The 17,353-nt window shown below is 35.7% G+C and overlaps 1 protein-coding gene across 3 annotated transcripts; it reads left to right on the top strand.

Moving 5' to 3' along the window:
- Positions 1-12,795: 12,795 nt before the first annotated feature.
- On the top strand, positions 12,796-17,013 carry LOC123924399. 3 transcript variants are annotated; one of them, XR_006814683.1, is made up of 7 exons: positions 12,796-12,941; positions 13,112-13,203; positions 13,836-13,957; positions 14,043-14,134; positions 15,825-16,103; positions 16,178-16,285; positions 16,364-17,013. XR_006814683.1 is itself a non-coding variant. In XM_045977274.1 (3 exons), the coding sequence occupies exons 2-3, from the start codon at positions 16,226-16,228 to the stop codon at positions 16,811-16,813; spliced, it is 510 nt and encodes a 169-aa protein (XP_045833230.1). In that variant the 5' UTR covers positions 15,825-16,103; positions 16,178-16,225; the 3' UTR covers positions 16,814-16,959. The 3 variants fall into 3 exon arrangements, 1 of the variants encoding a protein (XP_045833230.1); XR_006814682.1 differs by having other exon boundaries at positions 12,815-12,941; positions 13,334-13,957; positions 16,364-16,959; XM_045977274.1 differs by lacking the exons at positions 12,796-12,941; positions 13,112-13,203; positions 13,836-13,957; positions 14,043-14,134 and having other exon boundaries at positions 16,364-16,959.
- Positions 17,014-17,353: the final 340 nt, after the last annotated feature.

The raw sequence follows: 17,353 nt of genomic DNA, 5'->3' as shown, positions 1-17,353 counted from the left end.
AAGACAACAAGAAACCAGAAGATGCTGAGATAATAATCATCTCATCAGACTCTGAAGCTGAAGAGAATGAAGATGATGCTGACTATGTGGAGTTCTTGGCTAGCTATGTTCCAGAAGAGGAACAGGAAGAAGAAGAACAAGAGCAAAACCCAGATCCCATTGAAATTTCATCAGAGGATGCTGAGGAGAAATCAGAGATTTCTTCTGAGTTTTATCCATCTGATTAGGATTAGGTTGTCTTTTTCTTTTTCTTTTTACCAATGTACTCAACATGGTTAGAGCATTAATAAAAAATTTGCGTTTAAAAGCATCTTGTGTTCTTATGTTCTTATTTATCAAAAAATTAGCACAAGCAAAACAAACAAAACATAAACCAAGCCACATAACAAATAGCTTAAAAAGAAAATTGTTCAGAGGATAAACAGAGAATAAAAAGAAAGCATAAAACATGTGCATAGAATCCTAGGGTTTCTTAAGAAAGGCTAAGAGTTGGTCGAATTTGTCATTCAAGGATCCCACATTGGAAACTAAACCATCCACCTTGGTTTCCAATGTCTCTTGAGCAGCTCTTTGACGTTCTAGACCTTCTTGCTGTTCCCTCAGGGCTTCTTGAAATATTTGCAACTGATCTGCCATAGCAGGAGCTTGATCTTCAATCACAGGTTCTGGTTCTTCAATCATAGGTGCCTTGCCTTTATCAGAGGGTTCTCCTTCCTCTGGATAGTCTATCATCAGCACATCCTCTTGATTCTGAGAGGCAAGCACATCCAGTACATCCTCTTCTGTGGCATCTTCATTCTGTAGCTCATTACCCAACTCAGCAACTCTAGCAGCAGCTTCTTCCAGACGTTCATTCTCAGTCCGTTGATCCTCAAGACGTTGCAGAAGAGTAGAATCAACCCAGCAATCTTGAAATTCAGACAAACGCCTCACAGCAGCAGCTATAGCAACAAGCTTAGCACGCTCATGCTCTTCATGATTGAATGGCGTTAACCTTTTCAACTCAGCCCTAGCTAGATTGTTCCTCATGAAGCTTATACCTTCCAGATCCCGTTTACCAATAACAGCCTTAACCTTTGCAGCAGCAACATCCAAAGCATTGCAAAGCCTTGCCTTAATGCTTGATACTTCAAGATCCACATCAGAAGGACAAACTAAGAACCTGTCCTTTATTGTAGATAATCTAAGCAAGTCTTCATGAAATTGAGTGGATAGATTTCTAAAAGTGTTGGATGAAGATGGTGAAGGATTGGGAATGGTAGAGAGAGTAGGTATTTCAGGAGTAGGGTTGTCAATAATCACAACTTCTACCTCTGAAGGCTTGGGAGCACAAGTGTGAATACGCTCAGGAGAAGCATGTTCAGCACTTGGGTTAGGATGGGGTTCAGGAGTTGGTTCAGGTGATGAGATGTCAGAAGTTGATTCAGGGTGAATATGTTCAGGAGATGGTTCAGGGGATTTATGTTCAGGAGATGGTTCAGGAGCAGTTTGTTCAGGGGTTGGTTCAGGGGATTTGTGTGGAGAAGGTTGTTTTGTGGGAGAGGTTGGTTTAATGACAGAAATATCTGGTTGAGGTTCAGATTGTGGAATGTCAGGTTGAGGTTCAGGTTGAGGTGATGAAGGTTTAGGAGGTGAGCTAGATTTGTGTTGAGTTTCAGGAGAAAAAGGGTGATTATTAAGAGGGTCAGGGCTCAGATGTTTTTCAAGCTCAGATAGGGGGTTATCAGAGGTTGGATTATCAGTGGTTGGTAAAACAGTTCTGAGAGGTTTGGTGTAACCTAATCCAATCTCATTTTCATTAAAAACATACTTAGAAGACTTACCTTTGTCTTTGGAAATAGGAGCAGGTCTTTTCCTCAAACGAGCAGCAAGAGTCTCCTCATCAGATTCAGTTTCATCTTCAGAGTCAGATTCCTCAGATGAACTGTCAACTTCAACAACCATAGGCTTTTTGGAAGCTCCTTCAGCAGCCTTGGTTGCAGTTTCTTCATGCTTCCTCTTAGTTCTTTGCTCAGCCATAGATTGCTCAACTTTAACCTTCTTTTGAGCCAAAAGATCTGGCTTTGGTAGATCATCTTGAGCTTCAGCCTTTCTTTTAGGTTTCCTCTTAGGATTATACTGACTTACAGGAGCAGGAGGAATCATACTTCTATCAACAACAAATCCTTCTTGTCTGAGCACCTCCAAATAGTCCTGAATAATGTGCTCAGCATCAGCTTCAGATATAAGTGGATAGCCTGCGACATACAGACGATCCTCAAGCCTAACAGTGAACTCTTGTGGGGGAGCAACAGGCTTAGATGCAATCAAACGCATCTTGGACAGAAAGTTAGCATTCAGAATTTCTGGATAGAACCTCTTCTCAACCAATTCAGGGTGGAACTTCCTCAAGTTCTGAACAACATGACCTTGATGCAGAAGGTCAGACAACAGCCTAGGATAAACTATAGTAGTTTTCCTCTGAGATTTACTTGCAAAAATGGCTTCACAGATACGTTCAAAAAAGTAATCTCCAAGATTAACCTTCTTTTCAGTCAGAAGAAAGTACAGCAGATGACGATGCGTCCAGGAGATTGTATCAGTCCCACCAACCCTTGGACTGATAGCAGCTAGGATGATCTTGAAGAGAACTCTACATTCATCAGTCAAACCCTTGACCTTCCCTTTCAAAGAGAAATCTGTGCAGATGAGATGCAGAAGATCATCCCTGTATCTTGTATCCTTTTCAAACACATCTAACTCTATCCCAGAGTTAGGTAGACCAAGAAGAGCATTGAGATGGATAGGCGAGATTGCCATGTTCATCCCACAGATATTTGACCTAATCTGTACACCTGTATAATCCAGCAAACCCATTTCCTTCCTAGTTTTACCCTTCAGACTAGGATTCCTCTCAATAGCAGCAAGCTCTTCCTTCTTAGCTTCATGCTTATCAAAAACCTTTGCTTTCATCCAAAATTTCTTCAACAAATCTGGATAAACGGGACCATTAAGCATGTCGAAGTACTTATCCCATCCCTGAGCGATAAAGTACTTTTTAACATCAAACCCATTAGCTTGTAGACCATCAAAATCAACCATCTTCTCTGAGAGAAAAGTAAGTTCAGATTCTGGAAACTCCATCTCGTTCCCAACGATCTGAAGGTTCTTGAATATGAACGGTGGAATCCTTTTTGACGAAGAAGACGAAGTACCAGCCATTGTTGGAGATTAGGGTAAGGTTTGGAAGACTAACGAGAGAGAAAGAAAGTTTGTGTTGGAGGTTTAGAGAGAATATGAAAGTGTAGGTTGTGAAAGTGAATAGTGTGCAAGTGTATTGTGTAAGTTTATTTAAATGAGTACAGTTAACACGAAAATAGCAAATATGGGAAGTTACGCTAATTGACAGAAAGTTGAATACCAAAAATCATCATTAACCACCCACTACCTGACACACGTAGACCACGTGCAGAAATTTACTCGGTAACTGCTATTTTAATGGACAACTGTTCAGCAGTGAATACTGAACGTTTCCCACTTAAATAGTTCAGAGCCTCTGAGTTATTTAAAATTCTCTATCAGAGTCAAGTACTTCAGAGCTTGTGTTTCAGATGTTCTGAATCATAAGTTCTGATATACATAACCTCTTACACTTTAATTGCCAAAAACAATTTTTCATTCAGAGATTGAAAACATGTTCAGATGTTTCTTTATAAAATCAAATCTTTCAACAGATAAAGCTTTAGTAAATATATCAGCCCATTGATTTTCAGTATCAACAAACTTAATATCTATAATGCCTCTCTGAACATAATCTCTGATAAAATGGTGTTTAATTTCAATATGTTTGGCTCTAGAGTGTAGAATAGGATTTTTAGATAAATGAATGGCTGCAGTATTATCACAATATAAAGGAATATTGTTACTGCTTACCTGGTAATCTTCTAACTGATATTTTAACCAGAGTAGTTGTGTGCAACACTTAGCTGCTGAAATGTATTCTGCTTCTGCTGTAGACAAAGCTATAGTAGTTTGTCTTTTACTAGCCCAGGAGATAAGGTTTTCACCAACAAATTGACAATTGCCACTTGTGGATTTTCTTTCAATTTTATCTCCAGCATAGTCAGCATCACAGAATCCATTTAGCACATAATCATTGGATTTCTTATAGAGAAGTCCAAGATTAGTTGTTCCTTTCAGATACCTAAAGATTCTCTTTACAGCTGTAAGATGAGATTCTCTAGGATCTGACTGGAATCTTGCACATAAGCAAACACTGAATAAAATATCTGGTCTAGAGGCTGTCAGATAGAGTAAGGAACCAATCATACCTCTGTAGACCTTTTGATCTACCTTTCCTTCATCATCTGACTTGCCCATGTTGGTAGTTGGATGCATAGGAGTGTTCATTATCTTGCAGTCATCTAGATTGAATTTCTTCAGAAGTTCTTTAGTGTATTTTGATTGATGAACATAAGTTCCTTCCTTCTTCTGATTGATTTGAATTCCAAGAAAGAACTTCAACTCTCCCATCATGCTCATTTCAAATTCATCCTGCATTATCTTAGAAAAATTCTTGCACAAAGCAGCATTAGTAGAACCAAAAATAATATCATCAACATAAATTTGAATAATTAAAATGTCTTCTTTGGTTGTTTTTCTAAAGAGTGTGCAGTCAACCTTTCCTTTTTCAAAACCCTTTTCAAGAAGGAAATTACTGAGTCTATCATACCAAGCTCTTGGAGCTTGTTTCAGACCATACAGTGATTTCTTCAGTTTAAAAACATGTTCAGGGTTTGAGATATCTTCAAAACCAGGAGGTTGCTTAACATACACTTCTTCAGAAATAAAACCATTTAAGAAGGCACTTTTAACATCCATCTGATATAAGGTTATTCCATGATTAACAGCATAAGATAGAAGTAACCTGATTGCTTCAAGTCTAGCAACTGGTGCAAAGGTTTCAGTATAGTCAATCCCCTCTTGTTGACTATAACCTTGTGCAACCAATCTAGCCTTGTTCCTTACCACTTCACCTTGTTCATTCAGCTTGTTTCTGAATACCCATTTTGTTCCAATAATGTTCTTGTGTGAAGGTTTAGGCACTAGAGTCCATACATCATTCCTTTGGAATTGATTCAGCTCTTCTTGCATTGCTACAATCCACGCATCATCCTTCAGAGCTTCATCAATCTTTGAAGGTTCCATCATTGAGATAAGACCAACTAATGATTCCTCATTTCTCAGTTGAGATCTTGTCTTTCTTGGACTATCTTTGTTGCCTAAGATCAGTTCCTCTGGATGTGATGACTTGTATTTGAAAGTATTTCTTGGGGGCTCATCATCTTCGGACTCATCAACTTCAGGTTCAGCAGCTGCTTCAGTTCTTGGTTGTTCAGAGTCTGTAGGAACTATTGTGTTCAGAGGTACTTCAGAGAATGGATGTTCTGAGTAGTTTGGAATATCTGAATATTGATCCTCTGATACCTGAAATCTAGACAAACCTTCCACAAGCTCTGACACTTGGTCAGGCTCTTTGTCATCAAATTTGACATGCATACTTTCTTCCACAGTATGTGTTTCAGAAATATACAGTCTGTATGCTTTTGAGCGTTCAGAATATCCTATAAAGATACCCTTATAACCTCTAGCATCAAATTTCTTTAGATGGACTTTGTTATTTAAGATGTAACACGTACATCCAAACTGATGAAAATAAGAAATATCAGGTTTTCTTCCTTTGAACAATTCATAAGCAGTTTTGTTCAACTTAGATCTGATATAGATTCTATTTTGAACATAACATGCTGTGTTTACAGCTTCTGCCCATAAAAACTTTGCTACATTTGTTTCATGCATCATGGTTCTGGCCATTTCTTGCAGAGTTCTATTCTTCCTTTCTACAACCCCATTTTGTTGAGGAGTTCTAGGAGAAGAGAATTCATGCAGAATGCCAAATTTTTCACAAAAGTTTTCAAAAGGTTCATTTTCAAATTCTCCACCATGATCACTTCTAACTTTTAAAATAGTGTAGCCTTTTTCATTTTGAATTTGTTTGCAGAAGATGCTAAACTCATCATAAGCTTCATCTTTTGTTCTTAGGAATTTTACCCAAGTCCATCTACTGTAGTCATCAACAATCACTAATCCATACTTCTTTCCATTGATTGAAGCAGTATTAACTGGTCCAAAAAGATCAATGTGAAGAAGTTCCAATGGTCTTGAGGTAGAGACAATGTTCTTAGGTTTAAAAGAAGATTTTGTAATCTTTCCTTTTTGACATGAACCACAAAGTGTGTTTGAGTGATATTTGATTTTAGGTAAACCTCTGACAAGGTCAAGCTTGCTAAGCTTGGAGATTAACCTCCAGTTAGCATGGCCTAACCTCTTATGCCAGATCCATTTTTCTTCACTCAAGGTCAAAAGACACATCACTTTTTGTTCATTCAAATCAGAAAGATTAATTTTATAAACATTGTTCTTTCTCAGACCTTTGAAAATCATGGTGTTATCAGATTGTTTAGACACAGTACATGATTCCTTATTAAAGACAACTACATAACCATTGTCGCAAAATTGACTTATGCTCAATAAATTATGCTTAAGTCCATCAACTAACCAAACATCATTAATAGATAGGGAGGAATTACCTACTGTACCTGTACCTATTATCTTTCCTTTCTGATTTCCTCCAAAACCAACAGAACCTCCTTCTTTCATAGTCAGCTTAGAGAATAGTTGTTTATCACCAGTCATGTGCCTTGAACACCCACTATCCAGATACCATGAATGATTCATGATACTTCTTTGAGTGACAGGCTGTATGAGAAACAACTTTAATCACTACGGTGGAACTCTTTATCACAGTTAATGATAAGGTCATCCCAGTATTCTTCCTCTTCATTTATCAAGTTCTGATTGTTATCTTGAGAACTTGTCAGCCATTGGTCAAGGACATAAGCCCTTCTTCCTTTGCATAGAACTTGTTTCCAAACTCTAGGTAGGACATATCCTTTCCTAGTTGGTAAATCTGAATGATACATAATTTCAGCTTTTGGTACCCATCTTCTGGGTCCACGCTTGTTAGTCCAAACATGCTTATTATGTTGTCTAGTGTTAGAGAAAGACCTTGGTTTGGAATAATAACCTTTTTGAAATCTTTTCTTTGTTTGAAATCTGTTATTGTTCCAAGATTTGGATTGTTTATGATTCCAGGGTTTGTATCTATTATCAATCCTATTTTCTGATTGATTATATCTACTGACTCTAGAATCATAAATAATCTGAGTCTTGTACTTCATCTGAGATTTAGAATTTTTCTTTTTAAAAACTTCTGATGTTTTAGGTTGACTAACTTCAGGTACTGAAGTTCCTTTGAATCCAGAATTTGAAGTCTCAGATGTTGAAGCTTTCAGAACTTCTGAACTAATGTTCTCAGGTTCTGAACAACTTCTATCTTCTGAACTTTTCTTTCCAGATCCTGAGGGACTAGGTTCCTCTGAGCTGTCAGCTTCTAAATCACTCAGATCATCATTGTCATTTTCACAAATGCCAGGATTCTTTCCCTCTTCACTTGGTGGAACAACATAATAAACCCAAGATTTTCCAACCTTTTTGGCAAAGGTCTTCAGCTTTGAATATGTTCTACCATATTCATAGCCAAGTCCTTCTCCTCTATGTCTCAAGACATTATAAATTCTATTAGCAGCTTTGCTCTTCCCAAGGTTGAGATGCACAAACTGTTGAAGAGCTATTTCCTGCTCATCAATAGGTTTGTGACAAACAGCACAACCCTTTTCAAAGTCATCTACTCTATTCAGAGTTTCTTGATATAGACCTTGAAAATGTTCTGCTTGCTCAGTCAGAGTGTTAAGCTTTTCTTGTAAAACTTTTTGTTTACTTAACACTCTGAGATGTTTCTCAATGACCTTGTTAAGTGCAATTATAAGTTGAGATTTAGAGCAGTCAGAAAATACCTCATCAGTTACTTCTGAATCTGATTCTGATTCATCGTCTGAGTCTACATCTGAGTCAGCTGAAGCCATCAGGGCTAGATTTGCCTCTTCTTCTTCCTCAACTTCTTCCTCAGATGATAGCTCTTCAAAAGTAGCCATCAGACTCTTTTTCAATTTGCTCTTGAATTGTTGCTTCTTTGAGCTGTATCTTTTGCTTTTGTCTTTAGCAGACATTTCTGGACAATCAGCAATAAAGTGTCCTGGCTTCTTACAGTTGAAGCAGTTCTTCTGATCATCCTTTTTGCTGACAAAATTTCTGGAGCTGTTACCTCTGAAATTTCTTTTGTTAAATCTGTTCCATTGCTGAAACTTGGTGAATAAAGCAAACTCATCCTCATTCATTTCATCCTCTTGACCATCAGCAGAAGATTCTTCTTCAATATCAAGAAGCTGAGTCTTAAGAGCCTTAGAAGTAGTCTTAGTTGACTGTAAAGCCACTGACTTAGACTTCTTCTTAGTTTCTGAGTCAGCATCCAGAACCATCTCATGGCTTCTGAGATTGCTTATCAGAGCTTCAAGACTCAGAGTCTTGAGATTTTGAGCTTCCTCTATTGCAGTGACCTTAGGTCTCCAAGCAATAGGAAGACTTCTCAGAATCTTCTGAACATGGTCATAGGTTGAATAACTTCTCTTAAGAGCTTTAAGACCAGATACAAGGATTTGAAACCTTGTAAACATAGTCTCAATGTTTTCATCTTGTTGCATAGTGAATAGTTCATATTGCCTTATCAAAAGACTAGCCTTAGCCTCTTGAACCTTTTCATTACCATCATAGGTAGCACACATAGAATCAAAGATAGATTTAGCGGTAGACTTGTTCTCTATTCTGACATAATCCTCATGTCTAATAGCTCCAACAACAATATCCTTTACTCTATGATGTTTTGTGTAGATTTTTAGGTTAGCTGGTGTGAGTAACTTTCTATTCTCCATGGACAACCTACCATGTTCATTCAAGTTTTCAAAAGTTACTCCCAACTCAACCAAATCCCACAACTCATGATCAATAGCAGTAATATTGCTATACAGTCTCTCTTTCCACCATTCAAATAATGAAGCATCACCATTGAATATAGGGGCTTTTCTATTGCCACTATGTTCATGTGATTCATTACTTAAGTAGTCATAACCAAAAGCATTTCTAGGACCACCACCAGCACCACTGGCCTCACCTTCACCAGTAGTTCTAGTACTACTATCATCTCCTCCAGACATAGTGTTCTCACAAGATCTTTACTGTCTCACTGTTAAGTGAAAGTAACAGACCAGGCGCTCTGATGCCAATTGAAGGTGTGAAAACACAAGAAGGGGGGGTTGAATTGTGTTTTAGCTAAGTTAAAACTTTTTCAAGTTCTTAACTCAACTATGTTCGCAGCGGATAAATAACACAAATAATAATAAGAGAGAGAGAGAAAAGCACACAAGCAGTTTATACTGGTTCCTCTCACAAAACGAGAGTAGTCCAGTCCCCTTGCACTTCCAAGGGAGTTCACTATAATCACACAAGATTACACCTGCTCAAGCACACAAGCAAGAGACTTCACAACTATGCTCAAGCACACAAGCTTAAGACTTCACACTTAAACACACAAGTTTAAGTCTCACACTTAAGCACACAAGCTTAAGTTACACACGTAACAATAAAGTATATAAAAATATACAAGTGCTCTTAGATGAACCTAAAGAGAGCAAATACAAGTATTACAGAGTATTTGGCTAAAGTGCAAAAACACTTGAGAGAGGTTCAGAGCTTGTATATCAGAGAGTTCAGAGTTTGTTCAGCGCACGTTCAATTCTTGATAAATGTATATGTGTTGTAGCTGAATCTTCTAGTATATATACCACTAGAAAAGAGTCGTTGCAAGAGAACCGTTGGAGTTGATAAACTTTTTGTCTTCAAGCAGTCTGTCTTGATGCAGTTGGTTGTATCCAAAACTAAGAAAGAGTTTCAGGTACTTTGACTACTGCAGAGTGGACTTTCCTTATTCAGCTAACAAAACTGAAGACCCACGTTCTCAAGACAGGACAGACAAAACAGAGGTAGCTGAACTGATCAGGCTTGAAAGGTCCTTTTCTCCATTGGTAGAAGAGTTGACTGGTGAAAGGAATCTTCACAGCTTTCAAAGAGATCTTCAGAGTTTGATGAAGCTCGTAGACAGACAGAAGTACTGAAGTCTTCATCCTCTGAACGTTGTAACCTCTGAAGTCCAACATCTTCTGAGCGCTTGTGAACTTCTGAATTCACATCCTCTGAACTTCACTCAGGACTTTAAATAATGCTTATATCTGCGCACTTAAAGTAAATTTTTAGTCCTTCCAATTGTTAATTAATACTTTGTTATCATCAAAACCTTTATAGATTTAGGGGCAAACATTTTTAAATCAATTTTGTTCCAACAGCAGCGACCGTAATGACCGCATTTGCAACAACCGCAACCACATCCATGACCGCAACCACAATTTAAAACCTTGACATAGACTAAAAAGATGGTTTAACTTTTTCATGATGACTAAATTGGATCCTTTATTGAAGGAATTGTGTCTTTTTTTTTATATCAGAAGAAATTATGTCTTTAATTACTCTAATAACTTTTTAACAATTATATTTATTCAATTCAATATAATGACTTATTTATGCATTGACCATATTTAAACTTTCTATGAATAAGATCATCCTATTAAAATTCAAATTTCATATAATATTAGTGCAATAAAAATAGGGAATATGCTTAACTGTATTATAGTAATTATTGTAATACATTAGATGTTAATACATGTCAAAATGCATTTGAATATTCATATGTTGTATATCAATCAAATAAATCACTTGATACCAGAATTAACCCCGAATCAAATTAAACTGGTTGTGAAAACAGAAAAAGAAAGAAATAATTTAGTGCTTTTTTCTGCAATTTATAGAATTCTTTCTTTTGATGTTCAAAAAAATATGTGTAGATCCACATTATTTGTAGTGTTTACTATTATATAGTACAAAGTTTCCACATCTGTTACTTGACAAAAAAACCATGAACATGTTTATGAATAAAGAAGGCCAGAAACACTATTTTTTTTAACACTTTCAATTACTCAGCTCGCTCTTTAAGTGAGTGACACTCATGTGAGTCTCACCACTATATATAGAATATATTAAGAAAATGTTATTAACACTCTTCTCAATTTTATTTTCTAAACAAGAGAATCATTTAAAAATATGGTCACGGGGAGGTTGATCTTCATCTGAAAAATAATATAGAATTTATTTATTCAATTTGTTATGTTCATGAGATCCTTGCATTGTAGTAAAGACCAGGGAAGATGGCTACAAGGGAGAAAATAACACGTCGATCGGAAACGGAGAGTGGATGAGTTTCACTCTTCGTCAGACCATTCCGCCCTTCCCCTTTAAAATCTCTAAAATCTGTATCATTTTTCATATTTAGATAAATTACATTGAATATATCAAATAAATTTTGTTAATTAATAAATCACAAAATCTTATTATTAATATTTTAATATTTTTCAATGAAAATTAACCCGTGCATTGCACGGGTCAGTTATACTAGTATATATATATATATATATATATATATATACATGTCTTACTTTATTGTGAGTTTGTTAATAAAAAAATTTTGTTGCTAATAAAAAAATCAAGGGTATTGTTGGTATTATTGTTAAGTGTTATTTCAAATTATAGAGAAGGGCAAAATGGACCAAAAAAAATCAGCCCAAACTCCCCTATCCCCTTTATATATTGTTATAGATAAAAGTTGTAATGCCCGCAACTAAACCTAGGCTCTGTTTGGTAACACAAATAAGCTAGCTTATAGCTTATTATATGAGCTTATAAGCTTGTTTCAAAAATTTAGAGGTGTTTGGTAACAAGCTTTTTGTACTAGCTTATAGCTTTTTTTCAGATGCTATTTCAAGTAGCATTTGAGCTTATAGCTTATAGCTTTTTACACTTTATTCCATTTTTACCCTTTAATTTAATAACTACCCACTCTAAAAAATAAACTACCCACTATCAATTATGTAATTTTATATTTAATAACCACTTTAAAAGCTAATTTTACCAAACACTTTAATTTCAATAAGCTAGCTTTTCAGCTATCAGCTATAAGCTAGCTTTTCAGCTATCAGCTAGCTTATCAGCTATCAGCTAGCTTATAGTTTATTTTTACCAAACAGACCCCTAATTTAATCTTAATCCTAACCCTAATAATTCATATTAAAATGTTAAATCTAGAAAAAGTTCAAATACCGACGGATTTTAGAGACGAAATTTGTTTCTTCTCTAATAGAGATGGAATTAGAGACAGAAAAAAGTTGTTAGAGACCAAAATTCAAATATATGTATTAGTCACGGATTTTAGAGACAGAAATTTCTGTGTCAATAAAATTTCGTGTCTAAATCCGTCTCTATTTTATTATTTTTATAATTATAATTTAAATAAATAGTTAGAGACGAAAATTTGAGACGGATTTTAGTCGTGTCTAATAATTTCTGTCTCTATATTCATCTCTGATTGATCAACTTAAAATTAAAATAGTCAAATATTTGTCAGAGACAGAAGTAATTAATCCGTCTCTGAATTAATCTGTCTCTAGAATCTGTCTCTAATGAAATAATATTGAAAATTTATTTTTCGTGTCATCCCTCCAAAAAATTTATGAAATAATATTGAAAATTTATTTTTCGTGTCATCCCTCCAAAAAGTTTACCCAATTTTTTCACTGCCCGCCAAAAAGTTTTACAGAATTATAATTTTATTAAATATTTTTTTATAATAACAAGACAAGAGTGTCATTGACTTAGGTTTCACCTTCTTCCTCCACCATCCACTCCGTTTCATCGCCGTCCACCATCCATCCACTCCGTTTCATCACCTTCTTCCTCCACCATCCACTCCGTTTCATCGCCGTCCACTCTTCCACCATTCAGAGGTCGGGTTCTTCACTCGGTTTCCTTTCCCCCTTGTTTTTCATTTAACAAAATTGATTTCCCTCTCTCGTTTTTTCATTCACGAAATTGGAACCCTAAAGCACAAATTTCCTTTCCCTCTCTTGTTTTTCATTCACAAAAAAACCCTAACACACAGACATTCTCTCTGCAGGAACCCTAAATTGATTTGTCTCACACGAACAGGGCCAGCTTCTATCGCACAGACGACGATTCACCCACCGCTTTTGGTCTTCAAATTCCAAGGTTAGTTCAAGTTCCAGTTCGATTATTCAATGATTCTCATTCCAATTTCCCCTTTCGTTTAGTTGTTTATAGTTTAGTTCATCTTCACGGTTTCTGCGTGTTTCTTCTGCGATTTTGCTTCCACGTGCAGCGCTATAGCAGCAATACATGACAGATCTGCCACAGCATTTTGTGTAGCGCCGGACCTCTTCTACGCTACACATCGTTGTGATTGCTGCTGTTACCACTGATATTGACTAATGAGAGATAGACCTGACCTTGTAACCCATCTCAAAGGTTATGGGTGTCAAGCTGGCTTACAGACTGGGTTCTTTTCAAGTTTGGACTTTTTTTTCCCCAGTTCAACCCTTTGGATGCAATGCTCATCCTTTGTTGCTTTTCATTTGTAGCTTAACCTTGGCATTTTATTAGAGTAAATTGTTGGCTATGAAGAGTAAATATTATTTTCAATAGTATAACGTTGTGCTGAAACATGGTTTGTCAATTGCCTTGATGCTTTTATCACTTAACTAGAGAAAGAATTTGACCTATTTTACAACAACTAAGTTGGCAGAGACATATAATGCAAAAATTCTAGTATTTCCATGATTAGTTTAAAACTGCAGCATGTTACTTTAATTTCTTCTCCACAGGCTTATCTGAAGGAAGGTACTGCTATAATTCAACTTGTTATGTTTGATGATCAAATTGGCTGCCTCATTTATCTACTGTTCACCAGTTTTGAAACATTTGTTTGGATCAGGATTCAATAGAGGTATGCCTTAAAAGCACAAATTTCCTTTCCCTCTCTTGTTTTTCATTCACAAAAAAACCCTAACACACAGACATTCTCTCTGCAGGAACCCTAAATTGATTTGTCTCACACGAACAGGGCCAACTTCTATCGCACAGATGACGATTCACCCACCGCTTTTGGTCTTCAAATTCCAAGGTTAGTTCAAGTTTCAGTTCGATTATTCAATGATTCTCATTCCAATTTCCCCTTTCGTTTAGTTGTTTATAGTTTTCAAAATTCTCTTCGCCGCTACCACCGCCATCTTCACATTCAGTGGTTGGTGGTCTTCTGGTCATAGTTGTGTGTAGTTTTGTTTCTTGTGTGGTGGTGTTTTAGATGTTGTATATTAGTTGAATCTAGGTGATTTGTGCTTATTGCTATATATTTATCTGTTTTCACTAGTTTTCTAATTCATTGTACTATTTGTTGGAAATTAAGAAGTCTCACATAAGTGAGAACACCAAAAATTAGTGTCTATAACTGGTGCAGAAGTGTTTCTGCAAGTGTGTATATTGTTTGTGTGTTTTGTGTTGGCGTTCCGAATTTTGCTGTCCAATTTATATCCATGGTTTCACTATGGTTCAGCTGTAGTCAGATTCAGCAGAAGATAATTATGTGGGGTTTAGGTTGAGCTCAAATTACTGCTTCTGTCAAGCTAGCAGTGCATATCCTATTTGTATTGGTGAATTTGTCACCCTGTGTTGTAGGATTTTGTCCTTGTGGTTGGGGTTGGTGCTGTAAAGAATTGGGGTGGTAGCTGACATTAAGTTTGGCTATCTAGATGGGTGTTGTTTGGTGCCAGGCAGCTAGTTGGCTTGTAGAAACTCTTTTGTATTCTAAGCATGTCTCATGCCCATCTTTATCTTTATTAATTCAATCCTTTTTAGCCTTTCCAAAAAAAAAAGTGGCGGATAGTTTGAATCCATAGTTTTGTTTTTGTTTTGTATTTATACATAGTTGTGTTTTATATTTATACATAGTTGTGTGGTGGTATTATGAATAAATTATATTTATGTTGGAATGCTTTATAAATATTGCTAATTGCCTGAGTGGAACAAAAGGAGTGAGGGAACACCACATGTTTGGTATACTATAGATTTTCTCATGTACTGTAAGTCTGTAAGGATAAAGAGATAAACACAGAAACAGTTTGCGAAATAGAAAGCATGTTGATTTGAAAAAAAAAAAAATTATATATAATTGAATCTATGTGATTACTGTAGTGTTTTGAGTTGTTTTGTTCTTTGACTTGACCCCTTTATGATTAGAACCATTTTCACCTGATACTTAATTATTGCATTCTTGCTGTTTTAGTAGTTATGGATCGTAGTTGGATGAATTCTAACCGTTTGAGTGGAGAGTATAAGGAAGGAGTGAACAAGTTTATACAATTTGCTTTTGAAAATCTTCCTAATAACAACGGAAGGTTTTATTGTCCTTGTATGAAATGTCTTAAGAACACCAGGCCTGAATGCGCCACTAACACCCTTAAGAAGCACTAATCTGTCCTCTGTCACACCTTGCTCTTTCATTTCCTGCCAATAGAAATTAGAGTTAAGTTAGAAAAAATCTTTTTGTCCTCTGTCACACCATGGCTGGACTCTGTAACAGAATCTCCTCTTCCTGAACTTTCTGCAAGACAATTAAAAAAAACGTTCATCTACTAAACAATATGACAAACTACTATATGTTGGCTTTGCTTTCCTGTTGTACTATGTGGCCGATATGTACTCCTTGTGAATTTTTTGTGCCTTTTATTAATAAATCTATTTGCAATTAAAAAAAAAAAAAAACAGGTTGTGTTTGCAACTGAAATTACACTACTATTTGTATTGTTTGTTTGTAGGCCAAATACAAATGGCTTGAAAAGGATGAAGCTAGCATTAAAAAAAGCTTTAATAGTAGGGGAACATTGGCCCTGAAAAATGCTTTGTTCAAGGTTCGTAGCGGTAAAGATAAAGGTGAATGGATTGATGAAGACAAGTTAAAAGAATTGACGGATCAATGGAAAGGTGAAAAGTGGCAAAATATTTCTAAGATTAATACACAAAACAGAAAGTCTCAAGCTGGACATAATGTGCACAGTGGAGGATTCATTTTTGCTAGAGAACATGCCAAAAAAATGGTTAGTAGTAAATATGCTTTAGTGAATTTCAATTTAAATAGATTATACTAAATTTATGCTGGTTATTGTTTTAGAGGATGGAATTGAATAGAGAGCCAACCTGTTTTGAGGTTTAAAAGAGAATGCATAAACCAAAGGAAAAATCAAATGAGTGGTTTAACAAAGAACAAGCTCTGATAGCTGTACGTATAAACTAATCTTGTTTAAGTTGTAACTTTTAGCAATGTAAATAATATATACTAATAGTCACAATTTTTCAGGAAAGTTACCAAACTAAATTGTTTGAGAGAAATTCTCAAATAGGTGAGGGTAGTAACCAACAATCTGATGATAGTATATACATGGAAGTTGTTGGAGGCATTAACAAGAAGGGACACATATTTGGATTGGGATCTCAAGCTGCCACTATCAAAGAATCTTTGAAATTTTCTACTTCAATTTCTACTGATGTGGTACAGTCAGATAAAGTTGCTGCTATGGAGGCTAAGATTGAAGCATTAACCGTTGAACTTGAGCAAAAGAATCTTGAACAAGAAACGTTAAAACAAAAGATGGAGCATTGGGAGCAGATTTTTGGAAGGTTTGTGCCTAGTATTAATCAAAACTCTCCGGGTCAACTTGGAAGAGGTGATAATGAAAATTATGAGATGGATACTAATGAAAATTATGTGATGGATGATGAAGATGATGTGTTGGATGATGAGGCTTAGCTTTAGTTACTTTCTTTTATGTATTTTTGTTAAATCAATTATATGAATTTTTGTGTCTTTGACAATTTTAGGTTTGATATTATATTTAGTGCAGTAGTGGTGCACTTGATACTTTGTAAGAATGACATACATTTGGTGTCAATCGAAATTTGTTTTTCTCACATTCTAGAATTATATAAATTACATATAGTAGATAAAAATTAATATTTGAAAAATTGTATAAGCATTTAATTGCTAAATAAGAAAATAAAATAAAAAACTTTATAGAGACGGAAAATGTGTTTTGTCAATATGGAGACAGAATTCTATGCTTAGAGATGGAATTTTTGAGACAGAATTATTTGAATTTAGAGACGGACAATTCTGTCTCCTTTAGAGACGGATTTATTATGTTTTGAATTCAATGTTTAGAGACGGATGTTTATTTGATAGTGACAGATAAATTCTGTCTCCAATCAGAGACAGAATATAAAATCTGTCTCTGATAGTTTAGAGACGAGGAAATTAAAGACAGAATCAAATCGGTCTCTAATTCTGTCT

This window comes from Trifolium pratense, linkage group LG4, assembly GCF_020283565.1.
Source record: "Trifolium pratense cultivar HEN17-A07 linkage group LG4, ARS_RC_1.1, whole genome shotgun sequence".
Lineage (NCBI taxonomy): Eukaryota > Viridiplantae > Streptophyta > Magnoliopsida > Fabales > Fabaceae > Trifolium > Trifolium pratense.
This window is presented reverse-complemented; position numbering and strand designations above follow the sequence as displayed.

Coding starts and splice junctions, on each gene's coding strand:
- LOC123924399 (XM_045977274.1), top strand. CDS start 16,226: ATGCATAAACCAAAGGAAAAATCAAATGAGTGGTTTAACAAAGAACAA. Junction 16,286..16,363: donor AAGAACAAGCTCTGATAGCT/GTACGTATAAAC, acceptor ACAATTTTTCAG/GAAAGTTACCAAACTAAATT.